The 16698-nt window shown below is 46.8% G+C and overlaps 2 protein-coding genes across 6 annotated transcripts in view; one reads left to right on the top strand and one right to left on the bottom strand.

Moving 5' to 3' along the window:
* LOC147012456 (uncharacterized) overlaps positions 1-387 on the bottom strand; it is an 80844-nt gene extending 80457 nt beyond the window's left edge. For both annotated transcript variants that reach the window (XM_085856712.1, XM_085856713.1), the window contains exon 1: positions 1-387. This exon is cut by the window's left edge and continues 2331 nt beyond it. The gene's annotated coding sequence lies outside the window, so the exon portion shown is untranslated.
* The window catches only part of PDF (peptide deformylase, mitochondrial), a 34772-nt gene that overhangs the window by 5688 nt on the left and 12386 nt on the right, over positions 1-16698 (top strand). For 2 of the 4 annotated variants that reach the window (XM_085856718.1, XM_085856717.1), the window contains exons 2-3: positions 6916-7126; positions 7848-8013. In XM_085856718.1, coding sequence (XP_085712844.1) covers positions 6916-7126; positions 7848-8011 — 375 coding nt within the window. In that variant the 3' untranslated portion in view covers positions 8012-8013. The other 2 variants (XM_085856715.1, XM_085856716.1) reach the window with 2 other exon arrangements.

The raw sequence follows: 16698 nt of genomic DNA, 5'->3' as shown, positions 1-16698 counted from the left end.
TATCTTTTATTTCAACCAAAACCAACAAGGACGCTTGGTGGGCTTTTCCCGCCTGTTTTTCGCGCCATTCTTCTCCGCGCTTGGTGTGAGGGAGGAGAAGCCGGGTGGGGCAGCTGGCGCCCGATTGGTGGATGCGCGGTGTGACGCGGCCAGGGAGGAGGAACGCCCCTGTTCGAGACCTTTCTCGAAGCGCCTCAAAGGGGGGTGGAGCAAAGAACGGGGCGGAGCAACAGGGCGGAGCTCCGGGATATAAAAGTCGGACACGGGCGGAGCGGTTTTGTGGTTGCTCTTGCTCTCTTCCTGTCTTCCGGCTCGCTCGACCTTTTCTCTTCCTGGTGGCCGCTGGCCTGGTCTGCTGTGGTGCGGTTCCAAGACCCCGCTGGCAGGAAGGAGCGTCCCCCATTCCCCCCTCCCGACCTCGGGCATCCACGTTTCCCCCCTCCCCCTCTATCCGCGCTGGGATAGCGCCGAAAACTCCGTCCGTGGCGTCGAGCGGCCAACACGTGCCAGCGCGAGGCACGCCGGAGAGGCCTCGCCTACCACGCTAGGGCACGGAGTCGCGGCCAGGCGGGACCACGTCGACGGACGTCGGAGAGGGACTCGACGGCCCAAAAGGGAAGTCACCTTTTTCTTTTCGGGGTTTTTGTATGGATCTTGTGGCGCCGTGTCTTGTAAAGTAAAACTGTATAAGTGTTGCCGTGTGTTCGCGTATTCGGTCGTAGCTCTGCATTGTTGTTTTTGTTTCAAATTGATATATGTGCATTCTGACTGTTTGACTGTATATGTGTGCTCTCCGTGTGTCGTGTAAATAAAGTGCATTATGTTGAATTGTTCCCCGTTTCGCTGCGTCCTTTCCTTCATTTGAATCTCCATCTTGCTCCACTTAAAGGGTTTGTAGTGGGCTTAATACACCCGATAATTAATCCGAACCGTCGAGGCCAACGATAACACCGCTCGGTTATCCCGATAGTACGGAACGGGCCGCCCATGCGGCTCATGTCCGGAGTCGATCTGTGGCGAGGTACGATCGCCCGGTTTACCATCCGTGTGGGTACTTAGGTAGGTCGAGTTTGGCGAACAACCCTATCCTACGCGGGTGGCCGATTGGCACGATTGTGGTGAGGTCGAAAGGCCCACCCGTGACTGGCTCCGGGCGATAGTTCCCGGAGGGTCATGACTGAATTGTCCGTCCGGTGGGCGAGGCGGCGCCGTTCGAGTCGAGCGGCCGATCGCACGCCGGCGGGCGCGAATTCGCAACAATATGTTGACTGCCACTTCAGTGATAGTCCAGGTCAACTGAAAGCATACAGATATACATGCAGATTAGGCATTGTTACCAGGTGTACACAAGTACACAAAAGCTGTACGAACAACATAGATATTATCATTGTGACGTTATTTTGATGTTCTGTGTGAATATGCAGCAAAATATATGAATACACATGAACATAATTATGAGGTCAGCACACAACTCATGGGTTGATTCTGAAATTCCGGAAAATGTGCATAACTCCGCTAATATTTGATGGTTTTACTCTTATTTAATTCCCTGAATGCTAGATATATGTAGTTTGGAAGTTGCTAGCATGTTGTAAATAGTACCACTGCATTCCTCATCCTTGAAAATGTATGATTAGCCACCAGAATCGATATCCTAGCTAGTCTAGAACCTGAGCTACTGGTAAAATAACAACCGGTGGTGGCCATTTTGGAAAATGGCCACCATTTTGGCCACAGGACAATTCTGCGATGGCCCTATAGCTAAATATCTCCCTTAGGGCATGATCTAACAGTGTGCCAACGTTCATACTTGTATCATCAAAGGCACAATTCCCCCAAATATTTCACTTATCTGCCGGACTATCAGTCTGCCGAGCCGTTTCACCAGTCTTTCTCAGATGTCTTCTGTTTCTCCTGTACCTAGCGCCCTCCTCGGTCATCACTTCATACGAACGTGGTTGCGAGGCTTGCTCAGTTACGACTGCTTTCTGCCACGTCTGATGTCCATCTGATGTTGGCCTCACCCTTACTGCGTCTCCAACCCTCAGTGGTCATAGGTCTTTGGCACCTCTGTTATAGTCACATGCCTGTGTGCTTTTACTTGATCTGAGTCGACATCACATGCCTTTCTGCACCTCTTGTTTTAGGAGCTTTTCAGAAATTGTAAGTAAGGTCCTGGTTCCTCTGTTCATCAGTCTTTGTGCAGGACTGCTCAACATCTCTCTTGTAGGAGTGTTGCAGAAGGCAAGCATGCTCAAGTAAGGATCTGAATTTACTGCCTTTGCCTTCCTCAGCAGTGACTTTGCAATCTTAACAACATTCTCGGCCTTTCCATTGCTCTGAGTAAAATGAGGTGGCGATGTACTGTGATCAAACTGCCATTTCTTTGAGAACCTCACAAACTCCTCTGCTGTGAACTGTGGCCCATTATCTGTGATCAGGATGTCTGGGATTCCATATTTCACAAATTTTCCTTTAAGTTTGCGAATGATGGTTGATGAGTGGATGTTTTCTCGGAAGTCAATCTCCCAGAAACTGGAGTAGTAGTCCACTGTTACGAAGTATGTTTTTCCCTCCAAGTGGAAAAGGTCTGCTCCCACTCTTGCCCATGGCCTCTCTGGAATGTCATGGAGTTGAAGTGTTTCCTTTGGCTGGTCTCTCTCTCTAGAGACCTGCAGGTCTCGCACTTCTGGACAAAGTCCTGAATCTCAGCATTCATTCTGGGCCAGTAAATGCATTCCCTAGCTCTTCGTACACGTCCGTTCACTCCCAGATGAGACGAGTGAACTCGTTCCACCACGTCCTTCCTTCTTGACTTGGGAATCGCAACTCTTTCTCCCTTGAAGATCAGCTCACCCTGAGTGCTCAGTTCATCTCTCACATGGAAGTATGGTCTAAGGACTGGTTCGACCTCATGTTGTGTCTCTTTCCATCCTGTCTGTATCATTTGTTTGAGATGTTGCATGATATCATCTCGTCTGGTATCATCTTCAATCTCCCTCATTAATGGTTGAGAGATTGGGACATGTTTTGCGATGTTTACCACCTCAAACTCGTTTTCCTTGTCGACTCTTGGGTCCTTGAGGTAGGCTCTACTAAGCGTATCAGCCAGTTAGTTTCAGGTCTTTGCCTGGCCGGTAGTGAATCTCAGCATTGTATGATCGCATCCTCACGCAGCCTCTTTGGTGCTCTGTGGAGAGGCTTTGTTGCAATGATCTCCAGCGGTTTGTGATCAGATTGCACCTTCACCTGTCTCCCATATGTGTACAGATTAAACTTTTCCAAACCAACGACAACTGCAAGGAGCTCCTCTATCTGTGCCTACCTGGTTTCTGCATCAGATAGAGCCCTGCTGGCGTATGCTATGGGATGTCCTCCTTGGATCAGTGTGGCACCAAACCCAGTGTCCGAAGCATCTACCTGCAGGGTCAAATCCTTCAATGCGTCATAGTACTTGAGCACTGGTTTAGCAGTAATCGGCATTTTAATCACCTGCATAACTTTCTCATGTACTTCTGACCACCACCAGGTGTCATCCTTCTGTGTCAGTCTGCGTAGGGGCTTGCATTTGTCATTAAGGCCTGGAAGGAATTTGCTGAGATAGTTGAAAAACCCAACGAATCACTGTACCCCTTGCCATCAGTTGGGTTTGGCATTTGCACCACCGCTTTCACCTTTTCTGGGTCTGGTTTGAGACCCTCTGAAGTGACTACATAACCAACGAACGTCATTTCTTTGTGTTTGAATTTCACCTTTTCCTTGTTCAGCTTCAGGTCTCGCTCTCTACATCTCTCCATCAATGCTCTCACCTTCCTGTCATGGTCTTTCTCTGCCTCTGCCTGTGTCTTTCCTTTCCCAAATTACCAGGATGTCATCTGCTACTGACCTCACTCCCTGCACACCCTCTCATGCTTGGTTTTGTCTCCTCTGAAATTCTTCTGGGGCCGTCGAGAGCCCAAATGGCATCCTTAGCAATCTATATCTACCATATGGGGTGTTTAATGTGGTCAAGTATGAACTCTCCTCATCTAGTTCAATGTGCCAGAAACCATTCTTGGCATCAAACACACTGAACACCTTTGCCTCATTCAGCTCTGTCAGTATGTCCTCAATTGTAGTCATTGGATAGTGACATCTCTTAAGTCCTTGATTGAGGTCTCTTGGATCCAAACAAACTCTTATTTTCCCATTGCATTTCTCCACACACACAAGGCTGGATATCCAGGGGGTTGGCAAGTCTACAGGGCTATTATCCCTGCCTCAGTCAGCTTGTCGAATGCTGCTTCCAGTTTTCCTTTCAGAGCAATTGGAATACGCCTTGGTGGATGCACTGCAGGCCTCTTACTTTCATCCAGCATAGGATGGTATTTGCCTTCCAGCTTTCCAGTCCCCTCGAACACATCTGCAAATTCCTCCAGCAGTTTTCTTTTGTTGAGAGGGAAACTTTCCTAAGTTCTGCCATGTACGCTCCTCAGGTTCTCTGTGTGCACTGTTATCAACTCCATTTGCTGTGCTGCCCTGCTTCCAACAATTGGTATGCAGTCCTCTCCGATTACAACAAATTCTACTTTGTACTTTCTTCCATTTTTGGGATTTTTTTATCTTGAGGTTGGATTTCACCAGTGGGACTACTGCTGTACCATTGTACATGGATAAAACATGGTTAGTATTCCACAACTTCCTGGCATACTTCCTTGGAATAATATTGCATGTTGCACTGCTGTCTACCTGAAAGCGGACCTCTCTTCCTTCTACTTCCATTTTAACATAGATCTGCTTTGAGTATTTCGACTCCTCCAGGCTGTTAATTTGCTCCAGGTCCACTCTCTGGATCTAATGCCATGACCTTCATCTATTCATTTTCCGACATCTCACTAGAGCTGTCGTCTGCTTGATCCACAGTGTGGACTGGTCTCCCTTTGCATCGCGATGAGAAGTGGTTCTTCTTCCCACACTTGTGGGCACGTGTTTCACTGCATTTACCGCCTGTCCATCAGTGATCCGAAGCCGGTTCTTTGACAACTCTGATGCGCGACAAATCTGCACGCACTTCTCCATTGTTAAGTCAATTTCTTGGAAGAGCCTCTCTCTCAATGCTGACTCCCTGATTCCGCAGATCACTCGATCCCGAATCAGACCATCTTGCAAATTTCCAAAGTTGCAATTTATTGCCAGTAACTTGAGCTCTGCGAGGTATGCCTCAAATGATTCTCCCTCTTCTTGATTCCTTATAAAGAATCTGGAGCGATCCACCGTCTCATTCTTGGGTGGGTTACAATGTGTATCAAATGTCTTTAACACATTCTCGAGCATTTCCACGTTTGGCTTTATCGTCTGATACAACTTCCACCCTTTACTGCCAACCAGATATAATAACACCTTGATCTTAGTGTTATCATCTTGAGCAGACACGGCTGAATTGAGGTACAATAACAGCTCTTCCTTCCACAGCCTCCATGCCTGTGGTAGGTTTCTGGCCTCCAAACCAAGTTGTTGTGGTGACTTAAGCAACTCCATAATCATTCATATAAACTTGAAGGTCAAGTGATCAAGATAAACACTACTCCAGGTACTTACTGTCATCAAAAAAGGCTTTGACACCCAATTAATGAGAGGGGTAAAACCCATCCCCCAGAGCGAATTGTCTACTCGAGCACGACCGAGCTCGGCCAGAGAAGCTTCTCACCTTTCTTTCTGGCATCCACAGTTGACGCAACTCGGAACGATTGCTCCCACCACTTCTGACACCATGTAAGATTCCTCGTCTTTCTCAATAGAAGACTCGTGGACACAGCTCGCTTCACATGCACGAAGCCATCTTTAATCACCGGTTCACACTGCTCTGCCCGATGGAGACCACACCAACCTCGTCTCTCTCTCTCTCTCTCTGTCTCTGTCTCTGTCTCTGTCTCTGTCTCTGTCTCTGTCTCTGTCTCTGTCTCTGTCTCTGTCTCTGTCTCTGTCTCTGTCTCTGTCTCTGTCTCTGTCTCTGTCTCTGTCTCTGTCTCTGTCTCTGTCTCTCTCTCGCTATCCCTTTTACAGGAAGATAAGTGCTTAAGGAAGTGATATTAGTGGAAAGTAAGATAGGAAAGTGTTATCATGAGAAAGGAAATAAAGTAAATTCTCAGAAACTTTGACGCTGGTTCGCTCAGGTCTGACCCTATATAATACCTGTCCGCATAGATTGCGCTGTGGTTGTTCTGCTCGCGGGGGTGGGGCGTCTGCAATGCCATCTTGCATTGAGATCGTTATCTGTGAGTTTATCGCCGAGATGTCAAAGCAAATTAGACTTTTTTTTTTTTTGGTGCTCCGGGAAAAACCGGACGTGTGCTAACCCTTATAAATTATAGAGCTATGAACCAACCACCTGTGTCACACTAGCAGTTAGCGCAATGCTTCTGACCAACATTGGTCACCTGACACCCATCCATCCTGTATGGACCTCCATTATACAGTTACCATGGTTTCTGAATCGGAACTGGGAAGGTTGATATTAAAGTTAAAATGCAACTTCTGGCCTGGTTGGAGTCCACCAACTGCTCCCTGCAGCATCAGCCAGCCTAAAAACTTGAGAAGCCTTTGTGGAATCACCAGCGCTCTCCCCTCCCACGTCCCTCCCCTCCCCCAATTTTTCACTCCTTATGAAGGAAGTCAATCCACATGGATTGGATGCTGGGGTAGTAGTGTAGCAGCTGAATCAGTATTTGTCATTGGAGTCTTTCAAGATTACAACTAAGCGAGAAGTTGCATTTTAATGCAATCGGTCATCTATGGCCCACACCGTTTAGCATGACCGGGTCACTCCATGGTTAATTTTGAATGAATTTTAAAACCCTAAAAGCCGAACAATGTGAAGACCAAAATTATTTGTACAAAGAACGATGTGATGACAACTTTGCTTCCCCCTCCCTTTAGGTGCTCGTAATGGAATTGACCCCAGATGGTGTCGGTGAGTTTTCTCCACACCTCCGTGAGGAATGGGGTGTTTCCCCATTTCCATTGAAGGTGTTCGTAAACCCCACGCTGCAGGTGCTTGACCCTGAGGTGTTGGTGCTACCTGAGGGGTGCGCCAGTATTCGAGGCTTTTCAGCGTGTGTGCCTCGCCATCGCTCTGTTTGCATATCCGGTGGGTCTGTGAGTTTAGGCCTAAACTCGAGGAAGCGTGCACAAAGACTCACCAGCAAAGATGATTGATATTCATTGAAAAGGGAACAAAGGTGTGATGCTTCAAAGGGACATTGTTACGGCAATAAATGTGTTTTTTCATACTTTCACATTTCCAAATCAAACAAGACGTCTCAACAAATAACATCTTGCGGTCTTTATGCTTGTTTACCTCCATTTTCAGTCTTGGCCACTGATGATGTCATTACTGATTGCAAATGATGTCATCATTACTAACTCAGTCAATCGTCGTTTTTCATGACAGGTTCAGATTAATGTTTCCTTTATAAACATTTTGTATGCACACATGTAATAGAGTAAATATTCAAATAATATTGGCCTGGTTGTAGTATAGTATACCCACGCTCCATTAAATAGACCACCCACTGCTACTTACGACACCATGTTGTTTTGTTGTATCACATGTTGTATCAAAACCTGTATCACACGAGGTGTGCTATGTCATAAAGGATTCGCAACGGAAACATCGTTCCTACCTGCTGGTGCAGGGGTCAACAGATGTGGTTGTAGAAATGTTTTTTGGGGCCATTCCGATCGATCCTTGCTGAGGTTCCACGAGTTGGCTGGCTTCTGGGCACCACCGGCGTCCATGATGAATTGAGGTCCAACTCCATGTTTATTCATTTTTTAATATATTTTTCCCATTACCTCTTCTTTTACAGGTGTGGATGTCAATGGACAGCCTGTGAGCTGGGTTGCACGTAATTGGGCAGCACGTGTTGTTCAGCACGAGATGGATCACCTGTCTGGAATCTTGTATATTGATCGCATGGACACAAAGACCTTTACAAACCTCGACTGGAAGGAAACTGACACAGGTTGTTGAAGGTGAAGGAAGAGGTTGTTGTTGAGTTTGTAATGTTTGCAGTATCACAAAATGCCAAATGAAATGTTATTGTATTGTGACCTGTTGTCGTACACAAGTAATGTTGAAAAATAATCCAAGCTTTGTTACTTCTTCATCTGTTAATATCATGGTATGGCCTGTTTGGTGCTCTCACATGAGAACTTCGGTCATGATGTTGCAATCCCGGGTTCAAGGCCCATACACTGTCGATTTGTCCACTGTCTTATGAATCAGGGCTCCAAGTAAGCGACAAAATGATCACAATATAATATGCAACGAGATACAGATGGTGGACAGAAAATGGAAACACCAGGGTACACGCGCTGTACGACATGTATGTAAAGTATGGGGCTGCCACACGTATGTGTCCGGCAAAGGAAACATGCAAATCTCTTCCCAGAAGTCGTTTCGTCATGTATATCTCGGCGAGTTGCGGCTCGAGTCTAGTACTAAGAACCAGAATCGCCGCGAGAGTACACCTCATTGACTTTGAATGGGGTGTAATTGTTGGTGCGTGTTTGGCAGGCGTTTTATTGACAAAGGCTGCGGAGATTGCGAACTTATCAGGGGGAACTGTCTCAAAGACGATGTGAGCCAAGGAAAAAAGAAGGAAAGATGTCACCATCGAAGAGCGACAATGGGCAGAAGCACAAACTCGACAAGCGTGATGTACGAGCATTAGTCTGGAATGCGAGATTAAACGGGAGAGCAATGGTGGACGAACTGTGTGCGGAGTTCAATGTGGGTCCTGCGCATTCTGTATCGTCAAAAACAGTCAGAAGGTAACTTCACAGGGTGGGATACCATAGCCGCGTGCTATGCACAAACTGATCATAACAACCGGCAACACCCGTTTGCAGGTCAAGTGGTGCAAAAAAGTATAGGCAATGGACTGCCGAGCAGTGTAGGAATGTGATATGGTCTGATGAGTTGTCCTTCACCATGTTGGATGTGCAAATGGACGTGTGGTGACAGCCAGAGAGTATGAAACATATCATCACCAACTGCAGCCCCGAGTGCCTGGTTCCAACAGTAAAATGTTCTGGCGGTTCTTAATGGTGTGGGGCCCATTTTACTGGCATGGACTTTGTCCAATCATTCCATTATACGGCAGGGTTGATGCAGTGTGCTACGCTACCGTCCTGAGTGATAATCTGCATCCCATGATGCAGCATTTCTTTCCTGCTGGGAGGGGTGTCTTTCAGGACAACAGCACTCCAGTCCACAGGGCATATGTTGTCACCAGATGGCTTGAGAAGCACGAGGACGAAGTTACCCAACTCCCATGGCGCTCCCAATCACTGGACCTCAACCCCACCGAGCATTTGTGGGACTGTCTGGAGAGGTGCCTGAGACAGCGGTGTCCGCCTCCATCAAAACGACGTGAATTGGTAGACTTCTTATGGAAGAATGGTGCCACGTTCCTGAAAAACAGTTCCAGACCGTTGTTGGCTCCATGCCACGTCATATCCATGCTGTCCTGGATTCATGTGGTGGCCCAACACCCAACGAAGTGCAGTCTGTTGGTGTTTCCATTTTTTTTGTCCACTATACCTCCAATTTACAGTGCACCCATAACTGCATACCTGGTCACACGTGTACACGTGTACATTGTTTTAGAAGAAACAAGAAGAAAAAGTCATCAAAGGGCTCTGTCGTTGGTTAAGAGAACCTTCCCTTTCGTGGAAAGAAAAGAAATCAGTCTGGGTGGAATGACGTCACCATTCACATTGAACCAATCACACCTGCACATTAACAATTCAGTCGCCCAACCGGCGAGTTGTCTGCTCGCCAGTACTCGTCACCATCGTGCGGTGTACAAGCAAACACCCACAAGCAATTAATTTGTTTTATTCGCTCGCTTGATCTCCACAAATGTGTTTCTGATGCGCATAAGCTTTGACACTGGGGCTTTTAGTTTGGTTCATGTGACCACATTATCCTGTGATTGGTGTGCCTAGAAATGTAAGGTTGGTCCAACTGGTGTGCCTACTAAAATTAATTAACCTTGAACTTTGCGAACGCCCTTGTTGGCTGGCAGCATGCCGAAGAGGTATGCATCCTCGCCTCAAAGCTAACTCGTCTGGGTTTGAATCACGAACCAGCTACAAACTGTCTGGCTTCCTGGTGTTTCACAGGTATGTTGATTCATCAATGTGTGTATGGAAGCACATACTCGACAAGCGTGATGCATGAGCATGAGTCCAGACTGCGAGGTGAAATGGGAGATTCATCAATGTGTGTGCCGTCCCTCGGATGGACGTTAAACTGGGCTCCCGTCTGCTGGCATTCGTGAGTGGATGTTAAGGGTCCCACGACGACCTTCATGAAGAGTAGGCGAGATATCCCCGGCACCCTGAACAAATTACAAATCCCTGCTCAAACCTACCGGGCGTTGCATCAGCGGTACAGCCAATGATGACTTCTGCTGCATACAAAAGAAGAAGAATGTCCATGTAATTCATGGTAAAATACTCTGGTCTCTTGATTCCCTTGTCCCACCTGTGGTAGATCTACCATCTCGTTCGAACGTTTTGCATCACTTTATCGATTTATAGAAATTGAAACATTTTGTCTCTTTAGTTTTGGATTTTTTTCAGGTGAATTTGTATTTTTTTTTTTTTTTTTTGTATACCTTGGTCGAGGCTCGTATGAGAGCTAACACACAACTCACAGCAAGGAGGCATGAGACAAGAGGGGCGGGAGTGGAAGGGACAAAACAGTGGGGAACAGACACATTAGGTGAACTGTGGAAGGGAGAGGGATGGGGATGGGACGGGGAACATGGCGAAGAGAAGATGGACATTTCAGGGACTTTCAGGAAGGAAAGCAGGAGAAATGAAGGAAGTGGGCTTGGGTGGATTATCGGGGGTAGAAAAGATCGAGGATTTGGATGGGGGAAGATAAGAGGTGGTGGTGAACAGCTGTTTTGAAAGCCTGGAGGGAAGAATGGGAAAGAATAGAGTGAGGAAGTTTATTCCAAAGGCGGGAAAAAGAGGAATGAAAGAGTGAAGATGAGCAGTGATTCGTGATTTTGGTAGTTTTACCAGAAGGGGTTGTTGGCGGACCTTGAGCGCCCTGTGGAAATGTGGTGGGGACAAATCGCAGAGAGAGCAGGGGGGCAAGGCTGGAGAGGAGTCGGTAGAAGACAGAAAGACCACCGACCAACCTGCGGTGATTGAGTGAGAGGCCCAAAGACTCAGCTTCATTGCGGGAGATGCCGATGATCTTAAATGCCCTGGTTTCGACAGCGTGAAGCCGAGAAAGGTGGGAGGCAGGAGCACCAGCCCAGAGGGGAGAGCAGTACTCCATCAGGCTACGGACAAAAGCTTTGTAAGTGGTCAGGAGCTCAAGAGGGCCGAGGAAGGACTTAGCACGACGGAGGATTCCCAGTCGGCGACTGGCTTTTGAGGCGAGGTTGGAAATGTGACTTTCCCAGGAAAGGTCATGGCAGATAGTGAGACCTAGAAGCTTGAAAGAAAAGACTTCTTCCAGAGGATTGTTGAGAAAGTGGATGGGGGGTTTTGTAAACGGTCCTTTCGAAGAGACATAGTGAGAGTGTGAGATTTGTCTGGATTGAAAGACATGTTCCACGTGTTGGACCAGTTTGTGATTTTATCCAGATCTGCAGTGAGTGAAGAAGCTGCTGCTTGCCGGTCTGAGGGATGACAGATGGTACGGCAGAGGGTGGAGTCGTCGGCAAAGAGAAATAGAGGATTTTCCAGAGAGTCCGAGAGATCATTGATGAAAACCAGAAAAAGAACAGGGCCCAGAACGCTACCTTGAGGAACTCCAGCCTGCACAGGAAGAGGGGATGAAAGAACTCCATTTAGGGCCACACGTTGACTGCGACAGGAGAGGAAGTCTGCGAGCCATGAGTGGAGATGGCCTTGAATACCATGGGAAGAGAGTTTGGTGAGTAGGGCAGGGTGCCAGACTGTGTCAAAAGCACGTGATATGTCCAGGGATACGGCTCGGATTTCCTGTCTGGCATTGAGGACCTCCATCCATTGATGGGAGAGCAGAAGCAGCATATCCAGGGTAGAGTGACCTGGTCTGAAACCAAATTGATGATTGGAAATCAAGCCATTGGAGAAGAGGAAGGATTTCATATCTGAGGCGATGATGGATTCCATCACCTTGCTGATGATTGGGAGAAGGCTGATTGGTCTGTAGTTATAGGGATCTGTTTTTGCACCTTTTTTATGCAGGGCAGTGATGTTAGCAGATTTCCAAGCAGATGGCAGATGACCTTGGGCAAATGAGAGGGTGAATAGAACAGAGAGAGGGTGAGCAAGAGCAGAAGAGCAGGCTTTGAGGACACGTGGGCTGATGCCGTCTGGACCGGTTGCAGAATCTGACTCGAGGTTTGAAAGCAAGCTCTCCACCTTGTCAGGAGAAAAGGATACAGAGTCCAGGGACAGTTGGGTGCGACTGGGTAAAGTGGGTAGAGATAGTGATGGGTTTAGGACACAAGATTTAGCTGCAAACACCGAGTTTAGACATTCAGCTTTATCACGTGTGGTATCAGAAGTGTGGCCATTTGAGGTAAAGGAGGGGATGGAGGGGGAACATACCCCAGAAACAGATTTGATTAAACGCCACCAGGATTTTGAGGAGGGAGAGAGGTTTGAGAGTTCAGACTTGAGATGAGAAAGATGTTGTTTTCTGGCTCTCCTGAGGGTAGATACACACTTGTTCCGAGCTTTGTGGAAAGAACTGAGATTGCCCTCAGTTGGGTTTGCTTTCCATGAGGCAAAGGCAAGTTGTTTCAGGACAACTGCCTCGCCACAAGCTTCAGTAAACCAAGGGCGGGAGGAAGGGTAAGACAACTGAACATGAGAGGGGATAAATCTGTGCATGAGGGAGAGCAAGTTTCTTTGAAAGAATTCCCAGGATGAGTTGATGTTGGAGAAAGTAGCGATAGGAGACCAGTCTGTAAGTTTGATGGCTGCTCGGAGACCCTGCCAGTCGGCTTGAGTGAAATGCCAGACTCGATGGTGCTCAGGTGGTTCTCTGATAATAGCCAGAGAGATGTCCACTTTGACAAGGACGTGGTCAGAAGAACCAATTGGAGCGAAGGAAGAGCAGCAGATATTGTCAGGGAAATTTGTCAAAATCAGATCCAAAAGAGATGGAGTACCATTGGTTGAGATCCGGGTCGGGAAGTTGACCGATTGAGTCAGTCCCAATGAGTCGCAGAAAGCTTTTGCTGAGGTGCCATGGCAGGTGAGAGAGGTACCCACACCTAGCCAACTGGCGTGATGACAATTGAAGTCACCACATAAGAGGAAGAGAGAGTTTGGATGAGAAGATAGAAGATGGTCCATGTTTTCGGATAGTGAGGTGTAGATGGAGTCATCACTGTTCGGTGGACGGTACAGTACACATATAAACATCAGGTGGGAGTGGAGGGGAAGCCGAAGCCAGAGGTATTCCTGGGGGTGTGGGGGAGTGAGAGCAGTGCATGGAGAGTGAGGAATAGAGTCTTTGATGAAGAGAGCAACACCTCCACCAGGACGAGGCTCAGGTCTGTCATACCGTAAGAGGGAGTAGCCAGGGAGAGATACTTGGGAGTCAGACACGTCTTGGGAGAGGAAAGTTTCTGTTCGGCAGATAATGTCTGGTTTGTCAGTGGCAACCTGCATGGAAAGATCTGAAAGGTTTGAGCGAAGGCCCCGGATATTTGAGGTCCACACTTTTAATGAAGAGGAAGGGGAGGAGGCTTTGGGTGCAGGAGGTGGAGGGGGAGGGGGAGGGTAGGACAAGGGACGAGGGGGGCAGGTAAGGAGGGTTGCTGAAGGAGTGTGGGGTATTGCAGAACAGCGAGGGGAGGGGGCCGAATGAGGAGGAGAAAAGGCTCTTGGGTGCGGGGCAAGAGGGTGGACAAGAGACAAGGAAGAGGGCAGGTGACGATTTGATGAGGTGGAGTCAAGAGATGGAGGTGAGAGGACAGTGGAGGGAGGGAGGCAGGTGGATGAGAGGGGGGGCAACTTTGAGAAGGAAGAGTGACGGGGATGAAAGGTGGGAGAAAGGTGAGGGTGGGATTTTTGAGAGAGGTGAGAGGGAGGCTTGGAGGGAGAAGAGTGGGATGGTTGCTTTGAGAGTGAGAGTGAGGGGTGAGGGGGGTGAGTTGGCACTGAAGTTGGAAAAAAAGAATGTTTGATGGAAAGCGAGCATCCATGGCAAATTTTTTTTTTTTTTTTAAGTGGTTTTTAAAAGTTTTAGGTCAGAGATGCGATTTAACACAATTCTTGATGGATGCAATGAAGGCGAATTCAGAGCATGGAGAGAAGAAGCGCTGTAATAGTTGGATTTTTTAGGCAAGGAATGAAGGAGAGGTCGAAATGAGAGCAGTCTGTTAAAATAGCAGAAGAGTAGTGTATTGTGAAACAGTAAAGAGTACCACATGTGTGAGAGAGGAAGATGAAGCATTATAAGATCGTTTTTGTAGTTAAAAATAATGTATGAGAGAGTTCAACAGATTAGGTCATGGAAGTGCAAAAAAAAAAAAAAAAATCGAGGAAGAAGACGAGGAGGAAGTTAAGAGGAAGAAGAAGAAGAAGCAGAATCGGGAGAAGGTGAGCGTGTTGTTGTTGTTGTAGGGTATTTTTTTTTTTTTTTTTTTTTTGAGATAAGAAAGAGATTAGTTGGGAGAATGGGGGATGTTTGGAAAGTTGGGAGGATCAAAATTGAAGGTAATGGGGAGGATAGAAATTGAAGGTAATGGGGAGAAAAAACAAAGAAAAAAAACAAAAAACGATCGAACACCGAGTGGAACCTTTTGGTTTTTTTTGTATGAAACCTTTTGTATGAAACGTATCATCACCTTTTGGATGCGAGAGTGGATATTCTTACCTCCACACACTAATTGTACGATTGTACATTGATCCGTGAAATTGGACGTTAAAAGGTTTACGAAATAATACGATCAAGTATAAAGTTTCTAAAACATTTTACTGTAAACGTATTCATTAATTTGTGTGCAGCATGTGGATGCTGGTTGCATCATTGCTGGGAGTGCAGTTGTGTTCCTGGTGCGGAGCCCCCTGTTGGTTAGAGCAGGGGTTTATAATTTGTTCGGTGTGCTGGCGACATACTCAAGGACACGGACCGTGGGGTCTTTAATGGCCACCAACTAATGCTAGCAGACAGGACACCCAGCTTAAAGTCCATCTGACGGAAAGTGTACTTTGTCTGTGAAGCTCATATCCTACAGTTTAGAGCCGGGTCACCAAAAAGATTGTAGAAGGTGCCAAGCAGCAGTTGTTGGACTTACAACTTGAGAGGAAGGTTACGATCAAGGTTTCAAAGTGTTTCCTTAGTCACCAATGTTTTTAGTTGCTTAACTTTGTGTGCACCTACCAATCATAACCAAAACCTTTCTTCTGATGTAAGAAATCTGAAATGAAATAATAATTGTACACAAATACATAAATGGAGGTAACAAGTCTTTGAGAGAGAGAGTTGTTGAGATGAGGCTGGACGAGGCTAGGCTCCAGGGTGAGCTGATGGGGTGCAAGAGACCGGGGGCCAGAGCTGAGATGTTCGCCAGGGTGAGATACGAACCCGAGGTGAGACGAGGTGATACGAAGGTCTCGGGTGACACGAGGTCTTCCGACTGCAACTGGTGTGAGGATCCGTGGTGATACGACGAGGAATGAAGACTGGGTGTCACATAAGGTAGTACGAGGCTTCGGTGTGAGACGATGGAACAACAAAGCTTCCATTCACTGTATCTCCTTCATCCTAAAATCAAGTTCCAAAATAACTGCTCACACAACAATCGAGTTCCGATATAACTCCTTATATACAGTGGCCTTCCAAAGTATTCACCCCCTCCCAATAATGCCACATTTAGATCAATTATGAATGAAAATAATTTTTCAAAATGAACTTTTTTATTAATAACTGAAGGGATTAAACGAAACACTGTTATAGTTGAAGGAGGTTACATGTCAGGAATACCTGTAAAAAAACGTGTACAAATCAAAACTCACTGGTTGTAACAGTATTCAGGCCCTTTGGGGGTCAGTACCTGGTTGAAGCACCTTTGACAGCAATGACTGCTCCGAGTATTTCTGGGTCGATCTCTACCAGCTTTGTACAGTGAGATGGTGAAATGTTTACCCATTCTTCCCGTGAGAATTGCTCAAGTTCTGCTAAGTTTGGGGATCGTCGATGGATCGCAATCTTCATGTTTCATCATAAATGTTCAATTGGGTTCAAGTGAGGACTTTGACTGGACCACTCAAGAAAGTTTATTTTCTTCTTATTCAGCCACTCCAGTTTGGCTTTACCTTTGTGCTTCGCATCATTGTCCTGCTGAAATGTGAATTTCCGACCCAGTTTCAGATTCATGGCTGATTCAAGCAGGTTTTCATCAAGGATTCTCCTGTACTTTGCACCGTCCATTGTCCCTTATATCCTGACAAGCTTGCCAGTTCCTGCTAATGAAAATATGCTCCATAACACGATGCTGCCAGCACCATGCTTGACAGTAGGGATGGTGTTGACTGGGTGATGTGCAGTGTTAGGCTTGTGCCAGAAGTTACGCTTTGAATTTAGACCAAAAAGTTCAATTGTTGTCTCGTCTGACCACAAAACTTTTTCTCCACATGCCTGCAGCATCATTAAGATGCTTTTTCACAAACTCCATACGAGCC

The sequence above is a fragment of the Eptatretus burgeri genome, chromosome 15 (genome assembly GCF_056783735.1).
Source record: "Eptatretus burgeri isolate ZD-2024b chromosome 15, Ebu_testis_v1, whole genome shotgun sequence".
NCBI lineage: Eukaryota > Metazoa > Chordata > Myxini > Myxiniformes > Myxinidae > Eptatretus > Eptatretus burgeri.
This window is presented reverse-complemented; position numbering and strand designations above follow the sequence as displayed.